This window comes from Panthera leo, chromosome A1 (genome assembly GCF_018350215.1).
Source record: "Panthera leo isolate Ple1 chromosome A1, P.leo_Ple1_pat1.1, whole genome shotgun sequence".
Lineage (NCBI taxonomy): Eukaryota > Metazoa > Chordata > Mammalia > Carnivora > Felidae > Panthera > Panthera leo.
The window spans coordinates 230,701,967-230,719,076 of record NC_056679.1 but is presented as its reverse complement, the minus strand read 5'-3'; the positions used below and the strand labels follow the sequence as shown (position 1 = coordinate 230,719,076).

Below are 17,110 nucleotides of genomic sequence, written 5' to 3'. Positions count from 1 at the left end.
AGTGCAGAAATGAGCGGTGTATAATGAAATAGAAAAATTTAACTGAATTGAAGAAAGTTCTGATTCCGTAGGTTAAAAGAGCTCATCAGGTTTGGTGAAATGGACATTGATGAGAAAAATTTGGGGCATATCTTGGTAAGATAGTTCTGAGTCCTAAAGGTAAAGAGAAATCATAAACCTCAAAACAGAAAATCATATTGGTAATGGACTTTTTTCTGTAACACACAAAACCATACGGCAGAAGAGCATTTATAGACAATTGCAATAAAAGGTACAAAAACCAGGCCTCCTGTACCGAGGCAGAATGTCATTCAGCCATTTGTCTGTCAGGGTGAAGAGCCATATTTGGGATAGCAAGAATTCAGTGCATACATCAGCCTTTCACCTCATTTGAAGAAGGTGCTCAGAATACAAACCAAGCAGAGCAGTAAATCACATTAGCCTGAAGATGGTAGACAGTGAAGAGCGCTGGCAAACAGTAGGAGCAAAGTTCATATAAAGATGATGCTGCATCATTTCTGTGGGATGTAGATATATAGATACAAGTAAACGCACAGGGGAAAAAACGTGGAGGGTACGTGAACAGTGGTCATTGCTGGGGAGCGATCGGGTTTTGGGCTGGTAGTCACAGAGGACTCCAGCCTTCTCTGCAAAGGTTTTGATTTTATGTAAGAGTACGTCTAAATGTGAATGTGTTACTTTTTAAAAAACACATTAAAAAAACAAACCCAGAGACCGGGTTATGAAGGACTTTGTGTGCCATGCTCAGGAGGACTTCCGAGTTGTAAGCAGGAGACTGTCCTTATGTGATCTGACTTGTGATGGGGGTGGTGATGTTTCTGGCGGCCTGGTGGAGAGCTGGCATGGGCGGTTGAGGCTCTAATAACAGTTCAGCAGTACTAGAGCTGGAAACTCTCTGAGCCTTCGGGGTGGTTTCTTCAGGCCAAACATGGCTCCACAGGCTTGTTTTGATGTAGTGTTAGCTCAGCTGAAGGCAACACGGCAGCTTAAGACGGTTGATGAAATAAAATCATGGCACTGTTTCACTTGCTTTTGAGATCCCCATTAATGTTGACACGTTTCCTAATTCTCCTGGGGAAATAATGTAGGTTTCTAAAAGATAATAGAATGAGTTTCGTTAGAAAGACTGAACTTGAGCTCTTAGGGGGAAATTTCCCTGGATTTTTCTAGTGTATGTTCATCTTCTGTAAAATTGTTGCTAATCCTGTAGGACTTCTGTTTTGAAATGAAATATTCAAGAAAATGTATAGCCTGTCTGCTGGGTTTATTGCTGAAAACAAACACCTTTCAAATGGTTTTTATTTCCTAGGACTGGGCACTTGGAGTCCTTCATGCCAAAATCATCGCAGCTATAACCCTGATGGGCCCTCAGTGGTGGTTAAAGACAGTAATTGAGCAGGTGAGCAGAGTTCGCTTTCAGGAGAGACTAGGTGGGGCAGGGGTTGTGCTTGGCTGCTGGGGTGCTTAAGTTTCATTTTCCACCTTTGAGTTTTCTGCATTTTCTCTAATAAGTATATGTAACTTTTTTTTTTCTAAGAAGACAGTTGGCTGTTTTATCACCATGAATTTTCATCACCCATTCTTAAGACTTTCTCCTTTTTTTAAAAAATGTTTTTGTATTTATTTTGAAGGAGAGAGATAGAGCACATACACGCCAGTGCGTGGGAAGGGCAGAGAGAGGAGAGAGAGAGTCTCAAGCAGGCTCTGTGCTTCAGCCCCATGCAGAACTCGATCTCACAAACTGAGATCATGACCTGAGCCAAAATCAAGAGTTGGACACTTAACCAACTGAGCCACCCAGCATCCCAAGATTTCCCTTATCTGAAGTTTAACCAGTGGCTTACAGTACCTAAAGCTCCGAAGTAAAGGCAAAAATTAGTACACTATGTGGTTTGTTTCAGGGAAGTTCTGATGTACGCTTGGTACTCAGTTTTCTAAATCTGTAGTCGAATAAAGAGGTTACTGTTCAAGACAGTAAATCAAGGGCAGGGGAAAAAATAATTTAAAAAGTAAAGCTGATACTGTATACTTGAAACTAATATAACACTATATGTTAACTAACTGGAATAAAATAAAAACGTTGGGCGCCTGGGTGGCTCAGCTGATGAAGCATCTTTCAGCTCAGGTCATGACCTCACAGTTGGTGGGGTCGAGCCTTACATGGGGCTCTGTGCTGACAGCTCAGAGCCTGCTTGGGATTCTCTGTCTCTCCGTTTCTTCCTGCCCTTCCCCCGCTTGCACATGCCCCTGTGCACTGTTGGGCTCACTCTCTCCCCCACCAATATAAATAAACTTAAAAAAAAAAAAAAAGACTTAAAAAAACATATCCCAAAGCCTTAAAAAAATAATTAAAATACAAAATAAAAACAATCTTAATGAAAAAAAAAGCAGAGCTGTTAGGGAATATTTTACTACATAGCATGTAGGCTGCTATTATCATATTATGGAACTGTCCGATAACTTGATCATTATGGTGATAACCTTGAAAAAAATACATTGTGCCTCTGTACTCTGGTAATAAGGCTGGGAAGTATGAGAATTCGCTTTAGGAAGATTTCTATCTAAAATAGCCAACATAACAGATTTTGGTACTTACTTCTTTAAATTTTAGTTGACTAGAAAATGTACTTGTGGACAATCCTCTTATCCTTAGGTCAGCGCCAAATAGATTCGGCGTTCTGTTGCAGGAAACAGATGTATAGGAGATAAAGACAGTAGTTCCCAGCTCAGTATGCACAAGAAAATTGTCAGAAAAATCCTGGCCCCGGAGATTTGTGGGGGTAGGAGCGCCAGGAAGTGGCCGTGTGTTTGCATCCACTTTGGAGTCTCTAGGTGTGACTCTGGCCCTTGCCAAGAAATGTGGAGAAGAGGGTTTTGTCGCAATTGGACATTGTGAAACATTGTTGATCTTTGTAATATTTTGCTCTCTGAGACGTTCTTTTTTCATACTGTGTGTGTAAATTTGAACAAAATGGTTGAGAAACACTGGGATGTCTTGTTGCATCAGTTTAGATTCATTCGGGATTGGTTGCCTTTGGAGAGTTGAGCCTGTTGTCAAGCATGTCCGTGCGCTGTGGCCCTTGGTTGAAGTGTGCTTCAATACTGTGTGCTGCGGGCCGGGAGAAGGCGGGGTGCTGGGGAGAAAGCAAGAACAGAGAGGTCTTCAGTTCTGTCCCCCTCTGCTCACCATCTTTATTTTCCGTTATTCCCAAGGTTTTCCCACTTCTATTCATTCTTTCCTCTGAAGTGCTATTCATTAGAACTTTCTGGATAAGATAATGAAAATACTGGAGAAATTCTTGACATAAAAAAAAAAATTCACCGTAGAATTCTTTCATACTAAATTTTCACGTAAAATATCTTTGGTTAAAATTTGATTTATACAAGCTTATCAGAAACATGTTCCCTGCTTATAATGTTTTCTTTCATATTCAGATAAAACGAACGTAATCTTGATTAATAACACAGATCATTCTTACACACATATGTGAGTAGTTGTTTTGGGTTATGATGTGGTCTTCACCTCATATCATTGGGCGTATCCAGTATTGTATAGTGCAGGGCTAGTATAGTTAGGATTCTAGACTAGTGTTTTATTGTTTCATCCCTTTGCAGAGTTAACCTCAAAGTGTAAGGAAATAAATGCATTTTTGTAATGACTTGTGGGCACCGTACTTAACATTCGTGTTCAGAATTTGTCTTGACTTCGGAAAAAATAGCCAATAGATTCAACTCCCTGTGGCTTGGATTCAGTAGAGATTGCTCTGTCAACTTGGGGGAATTTGTCTTGTCTCCCTTTTTCTAATTTTCTCCCTCACGTTTCAGGTTTATGCAAATGGCATCCGGAACATCGACCTTCACTATATCATTCGTAAGCTGGCAGCACCAGTGATCTCTGTGCTCTTGCTTTCCCTGTGCGTACCTTACGTCATCGCGTCTGGCGTCGTTCCTTTACTAGGTGGGTAATGCTGGCCAGGGAGCTGGAGATGGCACCTGTTAACATCACTACTTTCTCGGCGCTTCCAGTGCCATGGGCTGTGTGGCTCCAGATGATTAATTTGTGAATATAAATCCAGCTAAAACAGTGATTTTGCAGGACTCTTTTTCTTCGATTTGACTACTTAGGGCAAGATTTGGGGAATCATAAACTTCCTTGATACAGTTTTTTCTCTAGGCAAGTGAGGAAGTATTGACATTTACACTGTCCTCAAAAAGCTTTCCTTCAGGTTGTCTTCTCCTGACTAGAAGTGCTGTGATCCCATACTTGTAAAATCAAGGTGAAGTGTTGTTATATTAGTAACTAGATATTACTTTTTTAAGTTTATTTTGAGAGAGAGAGAGAGAGAGAGAGGGAGAGCACGCACATGCATACTAGCAAGGGAGGGGCAAAGAGAGAGAGAGGGAGAGAGAGAGAGAGGATCCCAAGCAGGCTGTGCACTGTCAGCACAGAGCCCAGCGCAGGGCTTGAACCCATGAACTGTGAGGTCATAACCTCAGCTAAAATCAAGAGTCGGATGCTTAACCAACAGAGCCACCCAGACGCCCCACAGCTAGATATTAGCTTGTCAATTACGTGCTCACAGGTCCTCGCAGGACCTTAAACCCAGCATATTTTCAAAATTAGAAGCACAAAGTTTCCCCTCCAAATCTTTTTCTTCTACTGAATTCCCTCTCTTAGTGCTTAGTGTTATCATCCAGAATTTGCATGGGTCAGAAACCTTGTAGGTCATTTGTGTCACCTTCCTACTCACATGGTCCCCAAGTCCTGCTGCCCCAGCCTCCAGAAGCCATTCTCTAACCAGGCACCTTTCCCTGTGGCTCTTACCTTAACCTCAGTGGCCTCCTGTCTGGTTTCCCTAATTTAAAGCCACCGCCACTAATTCACTCTCCATACTGTGTCCACAGTGACCTTTCAAAAGAATAAGTCTCATTGTTCCTGTCTGGTGAACATCCTCTTGATGGTTCCAGCATGGCCTTTATTTTATTTATTTATTTATTTATTTATTTATTTATTTATTTATTTATTTATTTATTTATTTATTTTAATTTTTTTTAACGTTTATTTATTTTTGAGACAGAGAGAGACAGAGCATGAACGGGGGAGGGTCAGAGAGAGAGGGAGACACAAAATCTGAAACAGGGTCCAGGCTCTGAGCGGTCAGCACAGCCTGACGCGGGGCTCGAGCTCACGGACCGCGAGATCATGACTTGAGCCGAAGTCGGCCGCTTAACCGACTGAGCCACCCAGGCGCCCCAGCATGGCCTTTATTTAAAGCATTTCACGTGGCAAGCGTCAGCTTCAGTTAAGCACCTCCCAGCCCTGCCTCCCGGGGGAAGGACATATTTTTATTTCATGGTCATTCCATATATACTTAGTTTGCCCTTTCTTTGTTTTACAGGTGTTACTGCAGAAATGCAAAACTTGGTCCATCGGCGAATTTATCCGTTTTTACTGATGGTTGTGGTATTGATGGGGATCTTGTCCTTCCAGGTCCGCCAGTTTAAGCGCCTTTATGAACATATTAAAAATGACAAGTAAGTCTAGATTTCCATTTATCTAACTGTTTTTAAGATGTCTCTTTCTTAATTTTTGTTTCTAATGTGATAAATCATAGTTGAGAAGAGTGCTCAGATTATGGGTACGTTTTGAGGTAGAATTAAGGATTTGCTAACAGATTTGATGTAAGATGTAAAAGACAGTGTTATCAAGGATTCCACTGGGGATAGGGAGCTGTCTCTTTTGGAGATGAACAAGACTGGGAGAAGCAAGTAAAGGGAGGAAGGCTTTAATGCCCATTCTAAATAGTTTTTAGTCTGTTTCCTAATGTTTTGGTCTGACAGTACATTAAATAGTTTTAGATAAAAATAAGCCTGTATGAGGACTTGGCCCACCTAAGCTCTACCTGCAACCAGGGGCCACTGGGTCACGCTGACCATTGCCAAGAGAGGCTGTAAGGTTCCTACAGAAGTACCGTAGGGCCTCTGAGGGAAACTGTGACCTCTGCTCCGTGAGAGATTGAGGACAGCCAAGGAAAACACGTTCTGGGGATAACAGCCGTCTGACCTTCCATGTCCTAACAAAGCCAAATGGTGGCTGGCAGAGAGAGTGAGTTTATAATATAACTCCATCCTGGTTTGCCAGGAAGAGTCCCAGTTTACACGTGTTGTCTTGTTGCATTGTTAACAACACTCTCGTTTAGACATGAGATACCTCCTCACACCTGTTGAAGTGGCTACAATTAACAACTCAGGAAACAGATGTTGGCAAGGATGTGGATAAGGGGGAACACTTTTGCCCTGTTGTTGGTGGGAATGCAAACTGGTGCAGCCATTCTGGAAAACAGTGTGGCGGTTCCTCCAAAAATTAAAAATAGAACTACCCTACAACCTAGCAGTTGCACTAGTAGGTATTTATCCAAAGGATACAGAAATGCTAATTCAGAGAGGCGCATGCACCCCAGTGTTTATAGCAGCACCAAATTATGGAGAGAGCCCGGATGTCCATCGATTGATGAATGGGTAAAGAGAGAGAGAGAGAGAGAGAGAGAGAGAGTGTGTGTGTGTGTGTGTGTGTGTGTGTGTGTGTGTGTGTGTCTATACACACATACATATACACAGTGGAATATAAGCCATCAAAAAGAAAGTCTTGCCATTTGCAACGACACATAGAGTGTATTATGCAAAGCGAAATAAGTCAGGCAGAGAAAGACAATTATCCTATGATTTCACTCCTATATGGAACTTAAGAAACCAAACAGATGAACATAGGGGAAGGGAAGGAAAAATAAGATAAAAACAGGGATGGAGACAAAACATAAGAGACTCTTAAATACAGAGAACAAACTGACGGTTGCTGGAGGGCAGGGGAGGTGTGGGATGAGTCAATGGGTGATGGGCGCGAAGGAGGGTGCTTGTTGTGATGGGCACTGTTATATGTAAGTGATGACTCCCTGGGCTCTAGTCTGGAAACCAGTACTACGTTGTATGTTAACTCACTTGAATTTAAATGAATAAAAAAAAAAAGATGAAATTTAGGGTGTTCAAGGCTTTTCCAAAGCATTCACTGACAAAAAACCCAAGTATACTTGGGCAGTCTGTAAAGTTCTGTCTACCGGGAAAGAACAGAGAGGGGATTTCAATGGTGAATGTCCCATTTTTCTCACTTCACTCGTTTAGGCTGACGAGTACATTCTGCAGACAGTGCAGACGAGACATGGCCTCGGCTTTTTGCTGCTTTCTTCCTCACCCTTGTCCCCCACCCTGCTCGTCTGCCCCAGCGGTCTCTCCTGCCTACCTTGGAGCATGTCTTACTCATTATTTTCTGCTCTTTTGCTGCAGCCCAGTGTATTCTCTTCTCCCACGTTCGTTCTTCGCATAGCAAACTGTGAAGGGCAGGCTCCCTTGAGGCCGCACCTCGGGTGCCGTGGTTTCCGCCGGTCCAGCAGTGTCGGAAAGGGAGCAGGCTCTGCTCGTGGGGTGTGCGGGGCGGGCTGTGGGCACGAGAGGGTGCTCGGTCATTAGGGAGAGTGGGCGGTGGGCTCAGAGTCTCCTTTTTCTGCACTGAGTTCCTTTTTGGTCCTGGGCAAATGAATTAAAATCACTGTTGTCTCTGCTTTTTATTGCTTTTTCATTGCCATAACGTCAACCCCATTTTTGGCATAACTTGGTGTATTTTGTGATTATGGGTGTGTCAGGCAGTGCCTGACATTAGCACCAGGATACATTAGCATCCAGTTGTCATCGTTTAAAACATTGATAAGCCGTCACAGTTAAAAATACACTGGTGGGGGAACTAACTGTGAGGGAAAGGAGTAGTTAACATCAGGAAAAGGATTGGTGAGAGAAAAAGAACGAGGATTATACTGTGGGATCATGGATGAAGAAGCAATAGGATTAGTGAAATGCTTTAAAAAGTGACGTGAAACTACTCGGCAGAAACTGCCACAATTTCGCGTGAGGCTGGTGTGTGTTGGTGGAAAAGTGGTGAAGGTCAGAGAAGCGAAAGTAATGGTGAAAAGTGAAAGTCACTACACTGAGTCCAGCACATGCCAGGCCTTTGTTGCCGTGGCTTTTGTGTGTTTCTTATTTCTTACAGCAGTCACGGGGCACAGTACTGCTGTCCTCGTTTTATTGGCGAGTAAATAAATTGGGTCTCAGAGACCCAGCTCCCGGGCCAGCCTGTCGCGTGCCGGCTTTGCTGTCCCGTGCTCGCACAGGTGGCTGAGGACCGAGTGACCACTCGTGGGTCTGCAGCGCTGACTTCACGTGGGCACCGTGTACCCCAGCCTCCTGCCGCTCATTGCCACAGTCGGCTCTCACCCACTGTCCTCCGAGGCTCAGCCTGCAGCCCGGGCCCCAGGGTCAGGAGGCCCCCCTGCTTCTCCACAACCGCTGCTGTTGTCCTGGGGATGTGGTGTCTGGTCACGCCAGCCGTGGTCACTTCTGTGTCTGGTGCTGTAGCCCTGCACCCTTTGCCCTGACCTCCGTATCATCATGGCACGTGACTTAGGGACGTGTAACGCTCTGTTGTTGGGCCGTAACCTCCTTCCTTCTGTCCCTTGCATATGCTCACTTCTCTGCCTTCTCGCCTTTGACCTCACTGAGACTCTTGCCCTTGGGTTTCTCCTTTTCTCTAAAACTAGAGCTATTCTGACCCACTTTCCTCTCTACCTAGCTTTCTGTTTCTTCAGATCTGTCTTCTGAGCCGTTTTAGAAAATATTCCTAACAGATAAATGCCCTGAGTCAGTTGACTGTGTCTTACCCCCCGGTGTCTGCGTGTGCACGAGAGCCCCAGCCTTGGGGCCAGAGTACACACGCCATTGCCTGGGATCCGAGGCCTTCCGACGTTTGCTGCTCTCACCTCGCCGTGAGCTGCCTGCTTATGTGCCGTGCCTGTTGCCAGTGTTCATTCTACGTTCCCCTTCAGACCATTGAAGGGTTTTAAGTGGGAGTGATCTGATTTGCCTTCAAAAGATGTATCACTGGCTGCTCTTAGGAAGAATATTTTAATATGTGGGATCATATAAGAGAGTAACCACCCTGTTTTTACAACCTAGATACCTTGTGGGCCAACGCCTCGTGAATTACGAACGGAAATCTGGCAAACAAGGCACATCTCCACCACCTGCACAGTCGTCCCAAGAATAAAGTGGTTGTCTCAACTACCTTGACCTTCCCCTTGCCTTTACGTGTCCTTTTTTGTGGACTTCTCTCTGGGAGATTTTTCCCAGTGATCTCTCAGCATTGTTTTTAAGTTAACTGTATTTGACTTGTGTTCTCAGCATTCGGAGAAGCAGCGTGCAGGGCCCTGCCGCCCTTCCTGCATCTTCCACCATCGTTGCTGTCTGAGGTCTGTACATGTGTAAATAGAAGTTCCTGGATACCCTAAAACCGTGGATTAAACAGAATGTGCATTGTACATCTTTAAACAAAATGTATATTAATTTATTAAATCTAGTTGTCACTTTATTTTGGACCTGCTGTGATCTTGACAGGAAATGTGCCGCAGAGCCATAGTGCAGAGGCAAAACTTTTTCACGACGTCCTTTGGAGCGCGGTATCCCATTAAGTAAACTGTGCATTCTGTCTTTCTTGGCTGTTCAGACCTTACCAAGAACTTGAAAGGAAACAAGTAGAAATCAGCAGTGGAGTGTCTGTGGTAAGAGAACATGGACTTTGTGCTTCACTGTCGACCGTTTTTGGAAGTTATTTTGTATAACACCAAAGCTGTTGTACATTTTCTACTGCCTGATTTTTTTTCATGTGTCTGTGTTTATAATATTGTATAGTATCTTGTGCTAGGTGAGGAAATTATTTTTAATTTTGATAATTTAATATTCCTAGTGATCAGCATTAGGGGTTGGGCTTTTGTGCTTGTTCGGGGCATGTCTATACTTAGAGAAAAAAAAAAGTCCACAAGAACGTTTTCCTTAGTTCTCTCCAGCCCCTCTTTTCCACACACAGCTGTCGTTTTTTTTCTCTTTGGCAGCAGTAGCCAAAGGTCATGCCGGATCACGAGTCTTCTAGAATACTGTCAACAACAGTACCGCATCATACTGGAATTAGGACACACTGAGGTGTTAGCTAAATGCACATGTCGTTTGTGGTCTTAGATCGGCAGCACCAGGGAAGGCAGCCTACAACACCTGGTCCTGCTGCTTGGGGCACCCCGTTGGGTCAGGATCAGGGAGTCTGTTTCTCCTAGTTTTCCATGAGTAAATCCCAAAGTTTCCAGAGCTTTTTGTTTACAGAAGAAAACTACAAATGAAACCAGTTTGATTTTACTCGTCCTGAAGGAAGCTGGCTTGAGCTGGCCTTTTTAACATAGGAGTGAAGAAGATGTTTCATTGGAAATGTGCTGTAAAATCGCAGAATACTGAACACTTACAGATCTGGTTTTCCCTGAGAACCAAAGCTTCAAGAATGAAGTATTTAGAGCAATACAACAGTTGGGCACACGATCCCAGTATTTAATGGTAATGGTATATTGTAAGGGTGGTGTTTGTGTTTTGAATGTCCTCAGAGAAAATGGGCAGCAGAGGTCTTCAGGAACTCTTAAAGAGTTTCCATATAGTATTAAAATCTGTAGACTTAAATCTGAAGATTCTTTAAATATGAAAGTCAGCCAAACGTAAGCTACCACAAAAGCAGACATATTCTGGTTGTTTTACATTTCAGCAGTTTTTCCTGAAGTGGTAATACTTTACCTTAAAATGTAGTGTAAAACATCAGTATCAAAAAAAAAAAAGCTTGACATGGGGTTCAGTGTTAACACCCTCTGGCACTTTGTAGCAGTCCTTTCCCTTGTATTTGAAATAAGGTCTTTGCTAGCCCTGCATTTATGTGGAAATGGAATCCTACTTTAAAAAATTAAGAGCATTTTAAAATGTACTGCCACCTATCGTGGTATGTGTCTATATAAATTGTTCTCTTTGGGAGAAAAATATTATCAATTGGGCATAGAACTTGATTATATTAATTTAGCTTTCTTTTTAAAATTTTCAGAGAATTTATAGATCTTGATATAAAGTCATTGAACACATTTATCCATTTTATCGGAAAGAGAGCTAGGCAGATACCACAAAAAATTAAAAATTGTTGTTCTACAAAATTTTAAATGAATCTTATCAGATATTTTGTAAAAAAAAAAAAAAAAAACTGAAAAGAAAAACATACATATATATGAACATATACGAATGGTGAGAATCTTGCCCTCCATTTCACCGGCAGATAACTTTATCTTGTTGTATCTAAGGATTTCCTCTTGGTTTTCAGTTGTGCTCTGTCCTGTTTTTAATAAGATGAAAACTTTCATAAGGAAAGCGTTTGCTGACATAATATTTACATGGGCAGCACCAGAATTTTATGATTAATCAATAGTCTCATGAACATTTGAAACCTCTGGTTCAGAAAGTTCTAGTATTGCTGCCCTTCATGTAGAATTAAAAAAAAAAAAATAGTGTAGTTTTGCTTCATTTTACATTGGGCTAAAACCGTCTTCAAGGAAATTAATTACAAAAGAAGACCATTTTGCTTTATTTTTAATTGTTTATAAATGGAAGACAAATCAGCATTTGGGAGTAAGTTTCACATGACCAGTTATCAAATGGTCATATTATGAGGTGTGCATTTGTCATTATTAGCAAATTATGTTTGAGTTTTAAACTGTTGAAGCTAATAGTTGAGATGAAAACAAGAAAATACCAATGTGAGGTTTATGTATAGCTAGCCTTAAAAAAGTTCCATGTTTTTAGGTGATTTTTTCCTGTTAGTTCTCTGGAGAAACAGTGGAAATTGGACATCTCAATTCCAGATGTAAACAAAAAGTAATTTTTATTTCAACATTTAATATAGCTGTTATTACTGTGGATCCTTGTGTTTTTTCTTTCCCTTATTCAAGTAACAGAGAATAACTTTTTCTTAAATGATTTGGTCTTAGAGATGTCATTTCTGTATTGGCAAATGCTATTATTAAAGTGTAATTCTTGAATTTAGGTTGAATTCATGACTTTTTAAAACGAAGAAGCACTGGACATTTCTCCACTGTATTGTGTTTACCCCCCGACACACACACACACACACACACACACACACACACACACACACACACACACACACACACACGAGAATGTAGTGCCGGTCTAAGAACACTGGCAGTTTTGTCAACTTCGCAAGTTAGCTACTCATTCTCACTTTCAGGACTATTTTAAGCTCTCTACTTACTGTGATAAGGTTTATACTTGTAAAATTTTAAAGTGATTATGTTCAAAATACTCCTTTAGAATGTTACCTACTCGGTTGCCATCAAGAAAAGACAAAATGTCGTGCCACTAAAGTATTAACAAAAACCTTGTGTGTGGAGATTGTAACTCCCTTGGTTGGGCTGTCTTATATCTCATTTGTCCCTCGGGCACATATTTTCTCTTCACCCTGTTACTGCCCTGTGTCATTGTTTAAAAGCAGCCATCATGAGAAAGGGTTTCTTTTCACGTAATCTCCAACAGTATGCTTGTTACTAATACAGTATTAAAGGTGTAAGACAGTATATACCCAATTTCATTCCCAGTGATTTTGTATGAGTGCCTCATTTTGTGTCAGCAGAGTAATACACAATACCTTAACTGGAAATGTAATGACTGTAAGGCCTGGAACTGACTTGTAGATGGTACGTAGAGCACTTAGTTATTTAGGACGTCAATTTTCTATTGAAGCAAACACCTTAGACACCCAGACCAATTTTATGTATATATATTCTAAAATGCTCCCTTTTTTATGTGGTTGGTTGTTGCCTTCTAAGTCAAGAGAACAAAATTGAATAAAGCAAATGTTAGCTGTAGCCTAGTTTTTTTGGTTTGTTTTTGCTTTGTTGCAAAATTACTTCAGAATTACAGAAATGTGCATTATTAATCAGCATAGGTAGACAATCTAGGTTATTAAAAAAATTTTTTTTAATGTTTATTTTTGAGAGGGAGACCGAGTGCAAGTGGGGGAGGGACAGAGAGAGAGGAGGACACAGAATCCAAAGCAGGCTCCAGGCTCCGAGCTGTCAGCACAGAGCCTGACGGGAGGCTCAAACTCACGAACTGTGAGATCGTGACCTGAGCCAAAGTCGAATGCTTAACCAGCTGAGCCACCCAGGCTCCCTAGGTATTTTTTAAATATAATAATTACATAAGAAAATTAATATATGATTATAGCTCCTCCATTCAGTTTTCAGTGTAAATTTAGAAGTATAGTTGCAGAGAACACATCCCTCTCCCCTCATCCCCTGACTGTATTGCTAGACCATCTTCATGGGCAACGGTAAAGGCCCTCGTCTTGCGGGCAAGCTGCCTCCCGCTTCGGCAAGATCCACAGGCCAGAGCCTCAGCAGGTTTTCTCTTTAAGTGGATACTTGGAATAGAGTAAAATCAGTCAAAGCCATTTTATGTAGCTGCCTGTAAATCTCAGAGAAAAAGGAAAGAATTGCATGAAGCTTTTTTCCTCCTGAGTTGCCCCCATGTGAAGAGATCCTTTTGTTTCGAGGTTCAAAACTTGATGGTTTCTTTTTAATCAAGTGCATTTAAGAAACACTTTTTAAATGTTTATTTTATGTATTTTGAGGGATAGGGTGTGTGAGAGAGCAGGGGAGGGGCAGAGAGGGAGAGAGACAATCCCAAGCAGGCTCAGCACCAGAGCCTGAGGCAGGGCTCAGTCTCATGAACCGTAAGATCATGACCTGAGACGAAATCAAGTCAGACGCTTAAGTGACTGAGCCACCCAGGCGCCCTCCAAGTGTTATTTTATTTATTTTAAATGCAGTGGTGGTAGGCAAAATGTTATCTGAACCACAGGGCATCTGTGAGGTTTTACAGCAAAGGGGACCGCATGGTGAATCTCAGAAAGTGGCCATTCCCCCTCACACCCCACAGTTCACAGCCACTCTTGTTGGAAAAACGAAACTGCTGTCACAAGTGGATTAAGGGTCCGAGGAGGTAACGCTCTCCTCTCCTCCGTCCCACAATGTTTCGTTTTGGGGTCTATTTTGTTGCCCTGCCCTGTACTGAGTACTGCAGTTGAATCGAGGTATGGTGTCTGCCTTCAAGTAGCCCAGTTAGAGTGGAAAAGGCCAGAAAAATGAGCAGAGGGTTCTAACAGGGATACAGTGCCCTGAGGAATACAGAGGAGGGGCCCACTGTACGCATAGACTCGTCCCCCACGCCCCCCGCAGTCTGCCTCCCACAGCCCCACACTGCTGGAATGGGCCGACAGCAGCTGGTGACCTGGGTGGAGGCAGTCCCTTCTGCACCCCTGTACATGCTTAATCTTCCTTTTGAAATTTCTCTTTTTACACATAGGCAACAGTGCAGTGTCTTTCTGCTTTTCCACATTTGTTCAGTAGCTTTTTTAGGACAAGAAGCTTTGTGTCAGCAACCCCCTCAATAACTCCTTTTTTCTTGGCTCAGTTGCATCCGTCCCTCCTGCCAGTTACACAAACCCACTGGACTGATGGAGCAGAACAGAAAGTCCAGAAATAGACCCACATGCGTAGGGACAGGTGAGTTTTGACAAGGTGCGAAAGTCAAACAAATGGTGCTAGAACAATTGGCCATCCAGATGCAAAGTTAAAAATTGATCCATGTCTCAACATCTGCAAAAATTAAAATTACTGTATTCCTAAACATGAAAGCTCAAACTATATAACTTCTGGGAAAAAACAGGGAGAAATGTTCAGCCTCGGGTAAGGCAAAGATTTAGATTGGATACAGCCCAGAAGCACCATCCTTAGAAGAAAAATTTGATAAATTGGACATTATCAAAATTGAAAATGTCCACTCTGATCTATGTCATTCAGAAAACAAAAGCCATGGAGTGGCAGGAAATATTTGCAGAACATTTCTGATAATAGACATGCATTCAGAATAAAGTCTCAAAACTCAGTAGTTTGAGAAGATCCATTTGCCCATTTTTAAAATGGGCAAAATATTTAAACACTTCACTAAAGAGGACATACAGATAGCAAATAAGCACATGAGAAGCTGGTCAATGTAAAAGCCATTAGGAAAATAGAAATTAAAACCTGTGAGTTACCACCACATATCAGAATGACTAAAAATACCATACCACGTGTCGGTGAGAATGTGAGGAATGCTCAGGTTGTGCTGGAAGGAAAGTAAAGGGGTGAGCTAATCACTTTAGAACAGTTGGGGGCACCTGGGTGGCTCAGTCGGTTAGGCGTCTGACTTCAGCTCAAGTCGTGATCTCACGGTTTGTGGGTTCCAGGCACAGTCAGGCTCTCCAGTCAGGCTCTGTGCTGACAGCTCGGAGCCTGGAGCCTGCTTCATATTCTGTGTCTCCCTGTCTCTCTGTCCCTCCCCTGCTCACACTCTCTCTCTCTCTCTCAAACATAAAAAAAAAAAACTTTTAAATAATGGGCAGTGCTTAAAAGGTTATAGTAACTACTCACCACCCCCAGTTACTGACTGAGGAAAAAGTAAGTCCATATGATGACTCAGACATGAACGTTTATGGTAGCTTTATTTGTAATAGCCCAAAGGTGGAAAAAATGCACATGGCCAACAACAGGGAAAGAGATAAATGGTTATCCATACAATGAAATACTGTTCCAATAAAAGGCAATTAACTTGATATACGCAACATGGACAAGTCCCAATGCTGATTGAAAGCAGACCAAAAATGTCTGCTTTCGTTTATCAAAACTTTTGGAAAATGCAGAGTAACCTACAGAAATCAATAGAAAGCACATGAGGGGGGGTTGGTGGGGAAGGACATGGAGAGATTTCAAAGGGGCATAAGAAAATGGGGGTGATGATGTGTCCGTTACCTTGATGTGGTTCTGGTTTGACATGTATACATCTGTCAAAGAATTGCACATTTTAAACTTGTGCAATTTGCATGTTAATTACATCTTGATTTCAAAAATAAATTCCATGTTCATATATGCTCTCTAATCATTTCATACCTTATCTTTCTACAAAGTGCCCGCTTCTCCTTTCTGACTTTTGGCTGATGACTTTTCTATTTCACCGAGAAGACCGAAGCAATCGGAACAAGTCTTCTCACAAGTTCACACCATCACATTTACCCTCTTACTTGCACCTGTGCCCAGATGCCCCGTGGGCCATGCAGGCCATGCACGTCCCCTCCGGCGTGGCTGCCCTGTACGTAGAGTGAAATGTGCCCCCGGGCTCATGTGCGACCACTCCCTGAGCCCTGCCCGCCTTGCACGGCCTCACTGGATGGACAGGACTCTCACCCGCTCAAGGCGCTGCTGCAGATCTCCCTCTCCCTCATGGTAACTGTTGTGGTTCCTTCCCATCATCCAGACGTTTCCGTTGTTTCTTGCATAAGAAAAATCTTCACCTCCTTCATCTGCTCTATTTTGCTTTCCTTTTCAGTAAAGGCCTTCAGTTATCGTACTCCCGCTTTCCAATTTTTCCTCTCCTTTTCCAACCCTACTACAATCAGCTATTTGCTCCACTCTTCCGCCGGAATTGCTCTTGTGAAAGGCCACCAATGGCCACCCCTAACTTCGGTGGTTAATTCTCGGGTCTCACCGGAAACAGCTGGTCCCTCTCTCCAGTGAAACCATTTCCCTTGGCTCTCAGGACACAGCACTCCCCTCATCTTCCTCCTACCTGTCTGTGGACTCTGCTTTATAAACTCCTTCACTGACCCTGTCTTGCCTTCCAGCTCCGTCTGGGACCTCTGTTCTACCTGCACCTATTGACTTGGTGATCTCGCTTACTCTCATAGTTTTAAAGGCCGTCTAGATGCTGATCACTCACATACATATTTATTTACTCATTCCATCTTCCTTCCTGGAACTCCAGACACATCCGTGCGGCTGCCTATGTGGACTCTCCGGACATCTCGAACTGAGTAGGTCCAAAACACAACTCGTGATTCCCCTACCCCAGATTTATTTTCTCAAACTTCCCCTTTCAGTTGGTAAGCACCTGGACGGATTCAGGTTGCTAAATAAAAAATGTTGGTAACACCTTTGACACGTGTTTTTCCACGCTTCACGTACAATTGGGCAGCAAGTCTTAACTTCAAAATAAATTGGATTCTGGCTACGTCACAGCA

The 17,110-nt window shown here is 42.6% G+C and overlaps 1 protein-coding gene across 1 annotated transcript in view; it reads left to right on the top strand.

Moving 5' to 3' along the window:
* The window catches only part of MARCHF6 (membrane associated ring-CH-type finger 6), a 75,473-nt gene extending 62,616 nt beyond the window's left edge, over nucleotides 1–12,857 (top strand). The window contains exons 23-26 of the mRNA XM_042953147.1: nucleotides 1,331–1,420; nucleotides 3,847–3,979; nucleotides 5,421–5,556; nucleotides 9,079–12,857. Coding sequence (XP_042809081.1) covers nucleotides 1,331–1,420; nucleotides 3,847–3,979; nucleotides 5,421–5,556; nucleotides 9,079–9,169 — 450 coding nt within the window. The 3' untranslated portion in view covers nucleotides 9,170–12,857. The remainder of the gene's footprint in view (nucleotides 1–1,330; nucleotides 1,421–3,846; nucleotides 3,980–5,420; nucleotides 5,557–9,078) is intronic.
* Nucleotides 12,858–17,110: the final 4,253 nt, after the last annotated feature.